Source organism: Euleptes europaea, chromosome 4, assembly GCF_029931775.1.
Source record: "Euleptes europaea isolate rEulEur1 chromosome 4, rEulEur1.hap1, whole genome shotgun sequence".
Classification (NCBI taxonomy): Eukaryota; Metazoa; Chordata; class Lepidosauria; order Squamata; family Sphaerodactylidae; genus Euleptes; species Euleptes europaea.
The window spans coordinates 49,318,639-49,332,343 of record NC_079315.1 but is presented as its reverse complement, the minus strand read 5'-3'; the positions used below and the strand labels follow the sequence as shown (position 1 = coordinate 49,332,343).

The following is a 13,705-nucleotide window of genomic DNA, read 5'->3' as shown; positions in this document are numbered from 1 at the left end:
TCAGTCTGAACTATCAGTGCATTCCTGAGAAGCACCGGCGTCCAGGTCGAAAGTCCTTTAGGAGGCCCAGCAGAGGCTGCGCCGGAGTACAGGCCCCCCGTGCCAGCATACACCCCCCCCCCGTGCCAGAGTACGGGCAAGTTATGCCGGCGTTAGTGGCCCCAACGCCGGCAGGAAGACCCGGATGCCGGTCGCCAGCCACTGCTGCAACAGCCCTGGGCCGGGGCGCTGACAGAGCCTTCCGCCAGCGTCCGAACGCCAGCAAAGGCCGAGGTGGCATCCCAGGAGGCATTCCCGGGGCATAACGGTGTCCCGGGAGGCATCCCTGGGGTGTAATGGTGTCCCGGGAGGCGTTCCTGGGGCAATACGGTGACGGGCTGGGGGCAGGGGCACCGTCAGGTGGCCTCCTAAGCCATTTTGGCCCAGGAACACCCCCCTTTTTTTTGCCGAGAGTCTCCCACACAAGCCTATGAGGGTTGCATGGATTTTTTGTGCCTGGAGGAGGTTTCACCGTTGCTGAAACCTCCTTTGGAGGCAGCGCAGCTGCGTTGCCTCCTAAGCCCGGCACAGGCATTCCACTCAGGAATGCACTCTAAGACAACCTTACCAAACACATGTGTGTGTAAAGTGCCATCAAGTCGCAGCCGACTTACGGTCACCCCTTTTGGGGGTTTTCATGGCAAAAGCACATCCAGAAAAAGTGAGGGATCCCTCCACTTTCCCCGCTCTTGCAGAAAAAGCAGCCAAGATAAGTCTGGATACATGAACAAAGCACAAAGATTGAAAGGGGCAGATGTGCAGAAAATATAGTGTGTGGGAACAGTCCCAGAGTCATAAAACAGTCTAAACATATGGCTAAACCAAGAGCACACAGCTGTTACATCCCTGCCTGAGATGAACCCCACATTTGCTTGTCAATCTGCTAGCTGGGAGTGCCCCAAAACTCCCTGTTTTGTTTTGTTTTCCTGTTCCATTTTAAACCTTTTGGATTTTATCAGTAAGATTAGAGATAGCCACAGGAAATATGGGCACCATGCTGGGATCAGGGCTATAAGGCCTGACCATTGATAAATTAGACAAATATGTTTGTCCTGTTCAAAAGTAACCTCTCTCTCTCTCTCTCTCTCTCGCTTTCTCTCTCTCTCTCTCGCTTTCTCTTTCTCTCTCTTTCTCTCTTCCAGGGTGGAAAATATGGCTATGAGATTGGAAGAAGTGAATGAACGAGAGCACTGCATGAAGGCTTCTCTTCAGACTGTAGACATTCGGCTTGCTCAGTTGGAAGATATGATAGGGCGAATGGCTACAGCATTAGACAAGTTGACTGGCTTGGACAGAGGAGAAACCACTAAGATACGATCTCGAACATCCTCTGACTGTACTGACACAGCCTACATTGTCAGACAGAGCAGCTTTAACAGCCAGGAAGGGAACGCGTATAAACTTCAAGAAAGTATTGATCCCCCTGGAGAAGAGTCTATGTCACCAACCTCTCCAACAGTAATGCCCCGCTTACGAAGTCACTCCTTCTATGCAGTGAACATGAAGGACAAGGGCGGGTTGGAAAAGTTTGAAAGTATTTTTAAAGAAAGGACAGTGAGCCTCCATCGTGCTAGTAGTTCTCACTCAGTGTCAAAAGAGCAAAAAGTACCTTTAGTGCCTACGAGCACTCTATCAATTGCCCCAGACTCCAGAAGGCCTTCCTCCTGCATAGACATTTATGTCTCTGCCATGGATGAACTGCAGTCTTTAGAACCGCTAGACAGTTCAATGAACATACTTGGAACTGGAGACCCAGCTCTCCAAGCCCAGATAGCTTCTAGTGTTCTCTCAAGTAGCGCCTATGTAAGCGGAACTCCTGGTGACAAAATTTCAGGAAGGAGTATTGATTCTGAAGACCCCTCTTTGATGGAAACAAGAGTTTTTTCTTCAGACTATTCACAAATCACAGACACTCAAAATCCCTGGGACTCTGACCCTCCCCTGTATCATGCCTTAGAGCGATCTAAAAGCAGCCGATACCTGGCTACTTCTCCGTTTCTTCTGGAGGAACCACCTATCGTCAAATCTCAGAGTTTCATGTTCTCTCCTTCTAGAAGCTACTTTAGCAGCCTTGGAGTGCCAGTTAAAACAGCCGAGTACACAAGCATTACAGACTGCATAGATACCAGGTGTGTCAGTGCTCCTCAAACCATCTCAGAAAGGTCCAGCTTCCCTGGAATTCATGGAGACAAAATAGATGACTTAGGATGCTGTCACCCAGAGAGAGAAGCAGAACTAAGTCACCCAAGCTCTGATAATGAGGATACTGAAACCAAAGACAAAAGAGTGGTTTCTTTGTCTCCTCAAGATAGTAGCAATACATCAAGAACATTGTCCAATAATATACCACTTCCAAAAATAGAGCGGGCCAACAGTTACTCTGCAGATGAATCCAACTTGTTGTATGCACACGCAAGGAAAAGCTACTCCATCAGTGACAGACTCGATAGGCAGCGCAATGCCACAAGCCTCCGAAATACATTCCAGAGGAGCAAGTCATCCAAACCAGAGAACAGGGGAGACACCTTGTCTATGAGAAGACTCTCTAGAACAGGCGCCTTCCATAGTTTTGAGAGCAAGCACAGTTAGGGGTAACAGATGTGTAACAAGAAGAATTGCCTGAGAATTTTGTCTGCTGTCCAGTTCATTTCCTTGATGTAACCTCAGACCGTAATACGTCAGCAACAGCTGGCATCTGCCACCAGTCAAGTTAGCACTTTGGTAATCTCAGTGCCAAGCACTGAGGTTGTATATCTTGACCTAATTGACATTTGCACTTAATGGGGAGGGGGGATTACAAAGACATTATTTTTAAAAACCTTTATGACATCATGCATAAATGGGTGAATAATTTCAGAAATCTGCCTGTCAAAAAAGGAATATATTGGTTAAACGAAGAAAAACAAAACATACAAACTAAGAGGGTAATGTTTTCATTTTGATTATGTTGACTTTTACACCAGAACCATCATTGGGATGGCTGATTAAGGGCATCTTTGTACTATTCTATATGAACCAAAAGCAAATCCAACCTTAAAGTCCCCAAGTCTTTTCACATCCCTATATTTCTGTCTGATCAATGTAAAGTGGAACAAGTTACCAATCACCCAGAGTTCACCTGTCTCTTTTTTGTATTAATTGCTTGTGCCACAAATCTTTATATTTTCAAGAAGGGAAGAAAAGAAATGCCTTTTATAAAGCAGCATGAGGAAAGGGAAAAATTTCTATTATTAATAGTCACATAATTTCCTGTATTAAACAGGCATTTTAGCACAGTTGAGCAAGCTCAGGTTGAATGTAATTAAGTGGAACAGTAAATATTTATTTTTTTAATCATCACTTGTACTCAGTTTAGAAAGTATTTCATGAAATCTTGTCAAACTTTGTGCTAAATTGGTGAAAATAAGAGCAGGACTGTTTCCATGCTCATATTGTTCTGAGCAACACTTCCGTATTGTTATTCCTGTATTTGCATTCATTGTGACTTGGAAGGAGGGAGTCATTGCCATGTTGTTCTAATTTTTCCACCATTGAGCTGCCATTATTTCTTGTTAAGGCCTGGTTGTAACAACATTTCAATAATTATAGTACTGTATGGAAGCTTATCACGTGGTAAGATCATGGATGAGCGCAGAATAACTGGAGATGTTGAATGATGTTCTTTTCTGACCAAACAAAGACTTTTAGAGGTTAGTTAAAGCACCAAAGTGAAATTAAGATTTCTGATAACTGCAAAAGCCATTACTTTAAAATATGCTTCCATTGTACAGAAAGGCAAAATAACAAGAAAATAAACCCCTACCTGGAACACAAGAGCCACTCCCTAACCCCCTCCCTCAGGCCTCTCCTCTAACAGAATCTGCAGTAACCCCCTGGGATTAAAGGTGGTTAATTATTGCTGACAACATGGGGTGATACAGCAATGAGATCACAGTGCCCTCCAGAAGAAGACACCTTAATTATGAAACACATATGAGGAAATAATGTAATCATTAAGTAGCGAAATGCTAGTTACCATACATACCTGTCACTCTGCTTTGTTGCTGATTAATATATAAGTTGGGTTTTAAAATATGCTTTGAGATAATTGATCTGCATTCAAATGGGCGTTGGCTAAATTCCTTTTAGCATTTTTAATAATCTCACTCTAAAATGTTTTGTGTATCAGTACTCTTCTGGAGGACTAAGTACCATAAAGTATAAGCATTCAACTCTGGGTGCCTACATTTGTCTAGTTCATCAAGGGATGAAAGATGGGGGTGAAAGGCAATGTTATAATCACTTAGGATGTACTGATTGTTAAAGCTCACGGACAAAGCAATGCATTTTCCTTGATAAATGGCTTCAAATGTGTCAACTTTCACAGAGCTAAGTAGACATTAAATCTAGAAAGGTGGGTTCCAGCCTTGAGACTTCTTTACTTAATAAAAACTACTTCAGCAAAGGGGTCACTTAACCCTTTCTCATCTGCTGTTTCCCTCATTTAAATCACACCCAAAGTACATCCTTTTTCCTGTGATTTCAAATGCTTTTTTTGCCAGTGTTGGCTTAAAGAAAAAGTCAGCATTCAGATACATGCATCTTGTGCAATGGCATAAATTTGGCCACTATATCTAGGATTTAAACTAAAAAGTTATTTCACAGAAGCTTTTCCATTTTAATTCATTTTCTAAGGCTACATTCATGCCCACTGTAGTCATTTCACATTAATTTGCTTGATAGTTAGGGTTGCCAACCTCCAGGTGATTGCTGGAGATCTCCTGCTATTACAATTGATCTCCAGGTGACAGAGATCAGTTCACCTGGAGCAAATGGCAGCTTTGGAAGGTGGACTCTATGGCATTATACCCCATTGAAGCCCCTCCCCAACCCCAACCCCTCCGGCTTCACCCCCAAAATCTCCAGGTATTTCCCAACCTAGAGCTGGCAACCCTATTGACAGCAGAACCTCCCATTGTTTTGACAGTAGCTGTTGAATTACATTGCATTTGGATTATTAGAATGTAACCCCATGCTGCCTCAGTAGTGTTTTTGGATAGCCCAGAACTGTATAAAAAATGTAAATGTGTGTTAGAGGCAATCTGTTTCAATTGCACAGAGGAAGGGCACTTTTGCTAACCTGAAAGAGGGGACAATGTTTATCTTCTGCTTCTCGCTGCTGCTGCCTTGCACACTATTTCCAACAGTCTCCTATCCTTTACAAAGCATTTCAAGAAGGGAAAGAGAGCTAGCGTAGTGACTGAGATCTTAGCTTCTGACAGCTATCTTAGTGACTGTAGTGGTTAACATATTGGCCTAGGATCTGGGAAATACCCACTACACCATGAAACTTACTGGGTGATCTTAGGCAGTCACTCTCTCTCAACATAACCTACCTCCTAGGGTTGAGGTGAGGATAAAATGGAGGTGGGTGACTGATATATGACATCCTGAGCTCCTTGAAGAAATGGCAAGATAAAAATGGACTGAATAAATAGTTCCATTTGTGGTTCTCTGGATCCAAGCCCATGACTACTCTTAAACATCAGCTTTCGTAAAAGCATCTTAAAATACCTTTCAATTTTTACCATTTGTCTGCAGTGTCATGCCACTGACCTACATTAAATATATTTAGGTAGCAACGTGATGATGCTGTTAGTCATACTACTTTTGTTGAGTTGCAAAGGACTTTGTTCAGCTAACTAGCTCTCTTTTTCCAGCGCAGTGACTAGTGTGGGAAAGAGGGCTGCTGGTTATAATTTCTGGGACAGTACCTTTTGACTCTCCAGATTAATACCCCTTTCCTCCCCCGCACACCTTAGTAAAAAAAAAAACAGCCATAAATATTCAGTCATTCACTTCTTTGTTAAATAAGTAAAATACCCAGGGATATTGATAGATAATTCAGAATTACCTTACAATTATGTTCTTTCCAAGCCAATGTGTTGTATAAAGAATTAAAATAAAACTGAAATTTAAATCCCCAAAACAAGGAATCAAGAATCTTTGGGTGTGATCACATCCATGCTCTCAAATAGCAAGTTTACTTGAACGGTAAAGAATACTAGTAAAATATTTAATGCTAGTATGCCCATGTTGCCACTTGCATAGTCAAGGGCCAATTCACACATTACAAAATTCACATGGTCAATTGACACACATGATCTGGGAGTTCAAAAATTAAATTCATCTTTTGCAACAAACCAATGTTTGTTGCTTTGTTTGAATTTAACAAACTATGATTTGTTCTTTTCCCTCCAAACCCAATTGCAATTCATGCTTTAGTCCTTTTTTGAAGGAAAAAGAATGAACCATAGTTTGCTGTGCAAGTCTAAGCATAAGAGAGTAGGGGCAGGAAAGGAAAGGAGGACAAGAGTCACAAAATCCCCCATGCTTGTTGATGTAACAACAAAACCATGGTCTGTTGTTACATCATAACCATGCCCCAGTGAAGTAAACTGAAGTATTTTTCTACTGGAGTAACTGTATTTGGGAACATAGATGTGGGCACAACCTTACTTTTCTTCCTTCAAAAGATGTCATTATGAATATGTAGGGAGATATAGAAAATATGTATTGAAATTACCTGTGTGATTATAAAACACATTTTTTCCAGAAATGTTTCCAGTTATTTCTAAAAAATTATACCTTTTACAATGGTTGCTGTGAATATAGCTTTTGACACCTCAGGCTGTGTCCTACCATTCTGCTCAGCTAAGTGTGGAGCCTTTCCCTAATGAAATGGGTTCTCATTTTTCCTCCAGCACTAGAGACTGTTCTGCTCCTGCTAGGTGCCACACTTAGCTGAGTGAAACGGTAAAATACAACACATACACACCCATTTTAATATCCTGTACCATCTGCTGGGTTAGCTTCTAGGTGAGGGAGGGAAAAATGAGTACAGCCTCATTTATCCAATGAGGATGGGGGGGGGGGGACCTGAAAGACAAGATAAACATTAGTCTAACATTCTAAAGAAGAAGAAAGCCCCATTGTTATGAGGTTACCTAGGAGGCCACAAATTGGTTTCGATAATCAGATGCCCCAACTCTTTTATGTACTAAATGCTATATGATGAAATATTTCTATCCCATGTAAAATCCAGTATGATGGTGACATGTTGTCATGTTAGTGAATGCTATAGGACTACATTTGACTTTGCACTGTACTGTCAGATGTTCATTAGCCTGTAACATTCAGTAATACCACACATGTTATACTGAACATAAGTTCTGCTAGCCAGCATTGCCGGCATTATGTAATATGCATTTGTTGGGGATTCACAATCTGTAGCTGCTCTGTGTTTCACTTTCTTCTGTATAAGCTCCACCGTTGATATCTATGAGCTGACATATAATTCTCTAATGAGCCACTGTGAGTTGCGATAGAGTGTTGTGATCATACGAGAGAACAAACCGGCATGATATGCAAAATATATTAATTTTAAAGTAATATTTTAAAAACTGGTTGAGTTACTTGTTTGTTTACATATGCTGGACAATTAAGGAAGCAGTGTATAGTATTTTTTAAATATTTTCATATAGTGATTCATTCTGTTGCTTCCAGTTTAAGTGATGCTATTCTATAGTTGGGTATACACATGTCCTAGATATTGAATTATAGCACATAATTCTTTCACAATAATAGTGTGATAATGACTGAAACCATTTCTTTCTTAAATTTCAGTCTTCTTTTGTGCCGATGAAAATGCATGCATTGTTCCATTATTCCTTTGAACTGCTATGCGGTTTAATATTTCAATATTGCCTGCCTGTAATAATGAATCCAGTTGCAATTAATTAATAATTTTGGACTTTTACCTTATTTTACAATAAATTAGTTTTAATGAAATTGACTTTTAACAGCAGTTTAATATTATATGAAATGAAATATTGAACCTACAGTGTTTCTGATTGAAATAATACTGTTTTGGAAATAAGATACTACATAACTAGTTTAGCTTAGATCAAGTAGCAGCAAAGTGCAAATTACTAAATTGTAACAATTGTCAGGAAAAAATAAAACCCATAAACCTGTCTATCAAAGTCACTGAATACTCCAGAACATTTAATTTTTTTTAAGTTTGGAGGAAGATGTATGTTCGTATGTGTTTGTATAGGATGTATGCTTTCCCAGGGTTTAGATGGAGCAAGAGACATAATTATTGTGTGAAAAGGCAGGTGAATATATAAACATAACAGTTGTCCAACACGTGATCAATGTAAAAATGAAACCTATTCAGTTTCGCAAGCCAGTGTTCATATAGAGCAGTGAGGGCTTGCACAGCAAAGAGCCTTACATCCCAATCCTAGAGCCTGCAGCACCAACAGAACTGGTTTTGCAGGGAGATGTGCTTTTGCAAATATTTAGGATGGAGCAAGGATCTTCAAGCAAATGGCTTCAAAGAGACCCCAGTGATGTCAGGGGAAGCTTTCTAGAACAATTGGTTTGAAGATAAAAGTATCTAATGGTTTGAAGAGATTAGTGGCCAGGCTTTTTGCCTTGTTTTGTTTCCTCACCAAATATTAGTAGCTCAACAACCTGGATTGAGCCCAGTGAGAATGGATAAAATATTGCTATAAAACTGTTAATAGTTTTAACAAGAAATAGCTTTGTTCCATATTCTCAGGTTGTTTCTTTCATGGATTCAATAATCAGTTGAAGGGAATTACAAATTTTGGATTCCAACAGTCAAGAAATCAAGATTTATACAGGATTAAGATTTTTTTAATGTTTCTGATATTTTTTAAAAATGACATGTTTACACAGATGTGCCCATTTAAGAAGAGAAATGTATATTTTCAAATTTTATAAGAGGTCAACAAATGTTAGTTCCCTTAAAAATAACCTCATGGGGATCATTTTTCTGGTCCATCCCTCTTAAAATTTTCAAAATGTCCTTTACGTCAAAGGACTGTCAGCGTTCCAAAGTATCACAACCCATAGAACACTCCAAAGAAAAATCCCAGAGCTGGCCCTGGTTTTTTTTTTTAGTTTTTCATGACAACCCAAATTTTACATGTCCAATGGACTGGTGTGAAAACTAAAAGAAAATATATGTGCAGTTTTCATCTATTCTTTCTCTCTGTCCTCTTTAAATCCAAACCATTTGTACCTGAAAAGCCTGATCATATTCATGCTTGTGGTGTTGTTTTTTGCTTTATGTATAGTCTTCAGTGCATGCTGGCATTTGGCCAGAGCCCATCTTTTACGTTTTTAATGAATACAGTAGCTTCATTCAGGTGTAAATTGAAGTCTTTAATGGATGCATAGGACAGAGTCCTATGTGCTCTTGTGGATCAGCTATCTACCATGAAATGACCTGGAAAACTATTTTGGGTGGGGAAGCTCTAAGTGCTTTTGGGGAGCTCTTTCACTTGAAGTAAATCACTGGTTATGGGCAATAATTTGGATGTGCCTCAGTATACCTGCAAACACTTTTGGGGTTTGACTGTTCAGCTCTGCACTGCCTTACTGGTTTGAAAGTGGTAGCTTAAAGCTAGGTGAACTGAATCAGTGAAGGCACCTTAGCCGTTAGATTGGATCAGCCTTATTTCAGCAGAAATTGGGGTAAGAAGCCTAGTTATCCCCTCTTTCTTTTTTAAATAGAAGGCATTCCCTTCATCCAATCTACAAGGAAACAGCACATTATTCTTGCTCCTTTATATGGTTTGTGCATGATAATTGGAAAATAGTTGCCTGAAAGTTGCAAAATGGGGACATTGTGGATAGTAAAACAATAACTGAAATATTGTAGATGTATGTCTGTGATGATGAGATATATTAAAGGGATATTTTTCTTTGATCACCATGATTGTCCAGTACGAAGGGAGTTTCTATGCTGCTATTGCTGTCTGGAACAGTGTTTGCAACTTACCCTATCAGCTAATAGATTATATATTAGTAATAGTATCGTTTGCAAATATTACACCGGAATAATTTATTTCAAATAACCAAGGAAAACATAATTTTTAAATTATTTCCTAGAGGATTGTATTTGTTCAACCATATAATATATGTATCTAGGAGAATGGTCCTTTTAAAGTTCTACTGGATTCACAATGCACTTTTAGGCTGTATATTTAGATATGTAATAAAAAGAAGCTGGCAGTTGCTGCAGTAGGACTTTTGAAATTTCTGTAACAAATGTTTTGCAATAAAAAAGGGATGTAGTTCAAAACAAGATGAGATCTCCTCAGACCCTTTATTTGTGGTCAGTTTCCAACATCCAGGTCAAACACTGAAAAGTTCCTGTGCCACCACTATTGTGCCAATTTATTATCACTGGTACCTTGTATGCCTGCTTTTCCACATTTGCTTACTAATAACCTGAATATACAAAACTGCCACCATCATTTCATATCACTGTGTCTTTTGGTTCAGAGTAATTAATTAGAAATGAACAAGAAATATTTCCAATGCCCTTTGTGAGCATTAAAGTAGCACAGAATTTTTGCTGTGATTGGATGTATAAGAAAAACATACAAAAAGACCAATACAGATAAATTCTAAGTGAGGGCATGGAATTCACTGTTTCTTTTCCCTTATGTTCAGACAATTGACTAATACTAACACTACTGGGACAAAGAGTCCAGTCTGTTATGTCTGAATGTGTGTTTGAATGGGGAGTCTTTCAGTTCTTGAACTAATCTCATGACCATTCTGAACTTCCAGATTTTGAGCAATTTCAGACATTGATGGAGGACATACTGCTGACTTCATTGGCATGTCCACAGTTGACCTTACTTTCCTAGCAACACCTAGTTGGAGAAAAAATTACCTCAGGAGAAGAACTGCAGGAGCTGGGGAGTGGAAGGCCAGGATTAAAAACCATCAGTTGTGTTGTATGGGAGCTATCCTAGGAAGTGATAAACCTTTCATGTCGTTTAGTATTAGGGTTATTACCCAACCTGAACGTATATCAGTGATGGACAAGAAAGAGATCTAATTGTATCAAAATACTTGTATACTGGCAAAATCCTCATATCTAAAGCCCCTTACCACAAGAAGAAGAAACCAAGAGTGCCAAGAGGCTCTAGGGAATACCATGCAAATACTGTAAGAAGGAAAGGAAAATAGGCCTGTTATACATACATAAATAAAAAGAAGATTTAAACTCACTCTCACACACAGGCAGTAGTAAACTGCATCATACGTGACCCGGGGGGGGGCACAAAATAGTCTCGATGAAGACATCCAATCACAAGAATATTTTCTCCCGTTGAGCCTAAATATACTGTTAATCAGTTGACGTTTACCTGTGATGGCAATTTCATTAAATGGTCTCATATCACACATAAAGGGAGGGAGAGGTGTAATTTAAGCACTGAAGTGGCAGAGAGCTGATAGTGCTGAACCCTACCTCCGCCTGCCATTTTATCCCTTTGCCCCCACCCCCACAGTTAATCTCCCAGAGTTACTCCAATAATGAAGCAAGGCCAACTCTGAACAGGCAAATGCATTCAGCCAATTGAGTGCCATAATATATAAAATGGCTCATAATCTGGAAATTAAACATTGTCAGGAGATTATTAAAAGAATTGTGTAGGTTTAAAGTGAACTCACATCCTGGCACATATATAGGACACACGAGACTGGTTTCCAGGTGGAAAAGCCTTCTCCATCAGCATTAGTAAGGTCTATGAATTCACACCCAACATAGTTTAAAGCCGAATATCCACATTATAAAAAGAGGGGGAATGCTTCTGGTTTTTATTTTTCAGACATCAGCTCCAAAAGCTGAAAAAGCGTCTCACCTGCTTGTTTATCTCTTCCCTGGAAAGGTAATGTCTCTATTTTCGTTCTCCACTTCTTGTTCCTTTGCACTTTATTTTCTTCCCTTGTTTAAAATAACTTTCTCAGCTATTTTATATCTCTCCCCAGCCCCGTGGCGCAGAGTGGTAAGCTGCAGTACTGCAGTCCAAGCTCTGCAAACAACCTGAGTTCGATCCCAACGGAAGTTGGTTTCAGGTAGCCGGCTCAAGGTTGACTCAGCCTTCCATCCTTCCAAGGTCGGTAAAATGAGTACCCAGCTTGCTGGGGGTAAAGGGGAGATGACTGGGGAAGGCACTGGCAAACCACCCCATAAAACAAAGTCTGCCTAGGAAACATCGGGATGTGACATCACCCCATGGGTCAGGAATGACTCGGTGCATGCACAGGGGACCTTTACCTTTTACCTACTGCAACTACCCATCCTGCTGGCTATTCCCTCACATCTGTTCATGCATCACACATGTGAAGGGCTAAGGAGGCTGCCTAAAGGTGGCTCCTTCCCTGGACCAGACCGGGAACGCTGCAGGAATGTCCCCTGGGAGAGCAGCACACTGTCAGGATGCTGGCGCGAGGCTGTGCCAGCTTCCCTGGGTTGCGCTGCCACGGTAGCTCCAAGAGGATAGTGTACATGGCCAGACGCCAACATCTGTGCCACTCTGGGCAGCATAAATGGCACGAGCACCGGTGCAGGGGGTCAGGATGCTGGTGCAGGCCCTTCCTCACCTCCTATGGACTTGCCCTTTCAGCTCAGGAATGGGGTGTATATGTTTAAATGACATTTAAAGAGGAGCAGCAGTGATTCAGCAGTCTGGCCTAAGTATGTTGGCACAGTCCCTTGCCCTCCTCCCTCACTTTCCCTGGTGCTTCTGCTGCCTGCAAGGGAGTGCAGGGGTCCACAGCTGTGCTGGCTGCCACCACATGGCTCCAGTGGCTCTTCTCCCTTCCCAATTAGCCAGTGAGCTCCCCAAAGCTGAAACATGCACAAAAGGTGATCATTTTCAGCAGTCCTGAATTTTCAGGAGTCTTTGGGTCATGTCAGATATTTCTGAGTCAAAGCAAAACAGCAAACATTGGGCATTATTTTGGCCAAGTGTATGGTATTCACCAAGTGTATGGCTGTAGTGGTGCCCTACCTACGTACTCAGGGGTGCACAATCTTCCCTTACTTGGATGATTGGTTCCTCACGCCCCCCACAAGGGAGGAACTTCTGGCTCATAAGGACTTGACCCTTCAATTACTAGAGAGTTTGGGGTTGGTGATTAGCACATTACCTTTGATACTTTTTGCAGGACAATGATTCAGCTCAAACCCAACCCCTTTCTGACTATATATTACTCTTCCTACACACTTGACACTGAGAGACACTGTCCTTCAGTGTTACTCCTCTGAAGATGCCTGCCACAGCTGCTGGCGAAACATCAGGAAAGAAAATACCAAGATCACAGTCACACAGCCCGGATAACCTACAAGAACCAATGAACTCTGACCGTGAAAGCCTTCGACAATATTTTTGGGTTGATGGTTAATTTTCAGAAATCTATCCTAACTCCCGCGTCATCCGTACAGTTTGAGGGTATGCTACTACATGCCCCGCAAGGTAGAGCTTTCTTGCCCCGAGACCGCCAGGCTCAAATCAAGCAGTTGGTGGGCGGGATACAAGCAGTACGCTTTCGTTCTGCTCATTACATTCAAATACTCCTGAGCCTGATGGATTCAACTATTGCAGTGGTCCCCTTTGCTAGGTTGAACATGAGATCACTTCAGAATTGGTTTGTCCGGTCATACAACCCAATCACAGAACCACAATCACAGAACCACAAAGAAAATTTCTGTGCCTAGGTCGGTATTGAGGTCTCTCAATTGGTGGAGATCTGACAATAATTTAGGTCAAGGAATACCATTTGGTGTTTT

At 41.1% G+C, this 13,705-nt stretch overlaps 1 protein-coding gene across 2 annotated transcripts in view; it reads left to right on the top strand.

Moving 5' to 3' along the window:
- The window catches only part of TRPM3 (transient receptor potential cation channel subfamily M member 3), a 315,268-nt gene extending 312,596 nt beyond the window's left edge, over window positions 1-2,672 (top strand). For both annotated transcript variants that reach the window (XM_056847836.1, XM_056847835.1), the window contains one exon: window positions 1,182-2,672. In XM_056847836.1, the coding sequence (XP_056703814.1) occupies window positions 1,182-2,628 (1,447 nt within the window). In that variant the 3' untranslated portion in view covers window positions 2,629-2,672. The remainder of the gene's footprint in view (window positions 1-1,181) is intronic.
- Window positions 2,673-13,705: the final 11,033 nt, after the last annotated feature.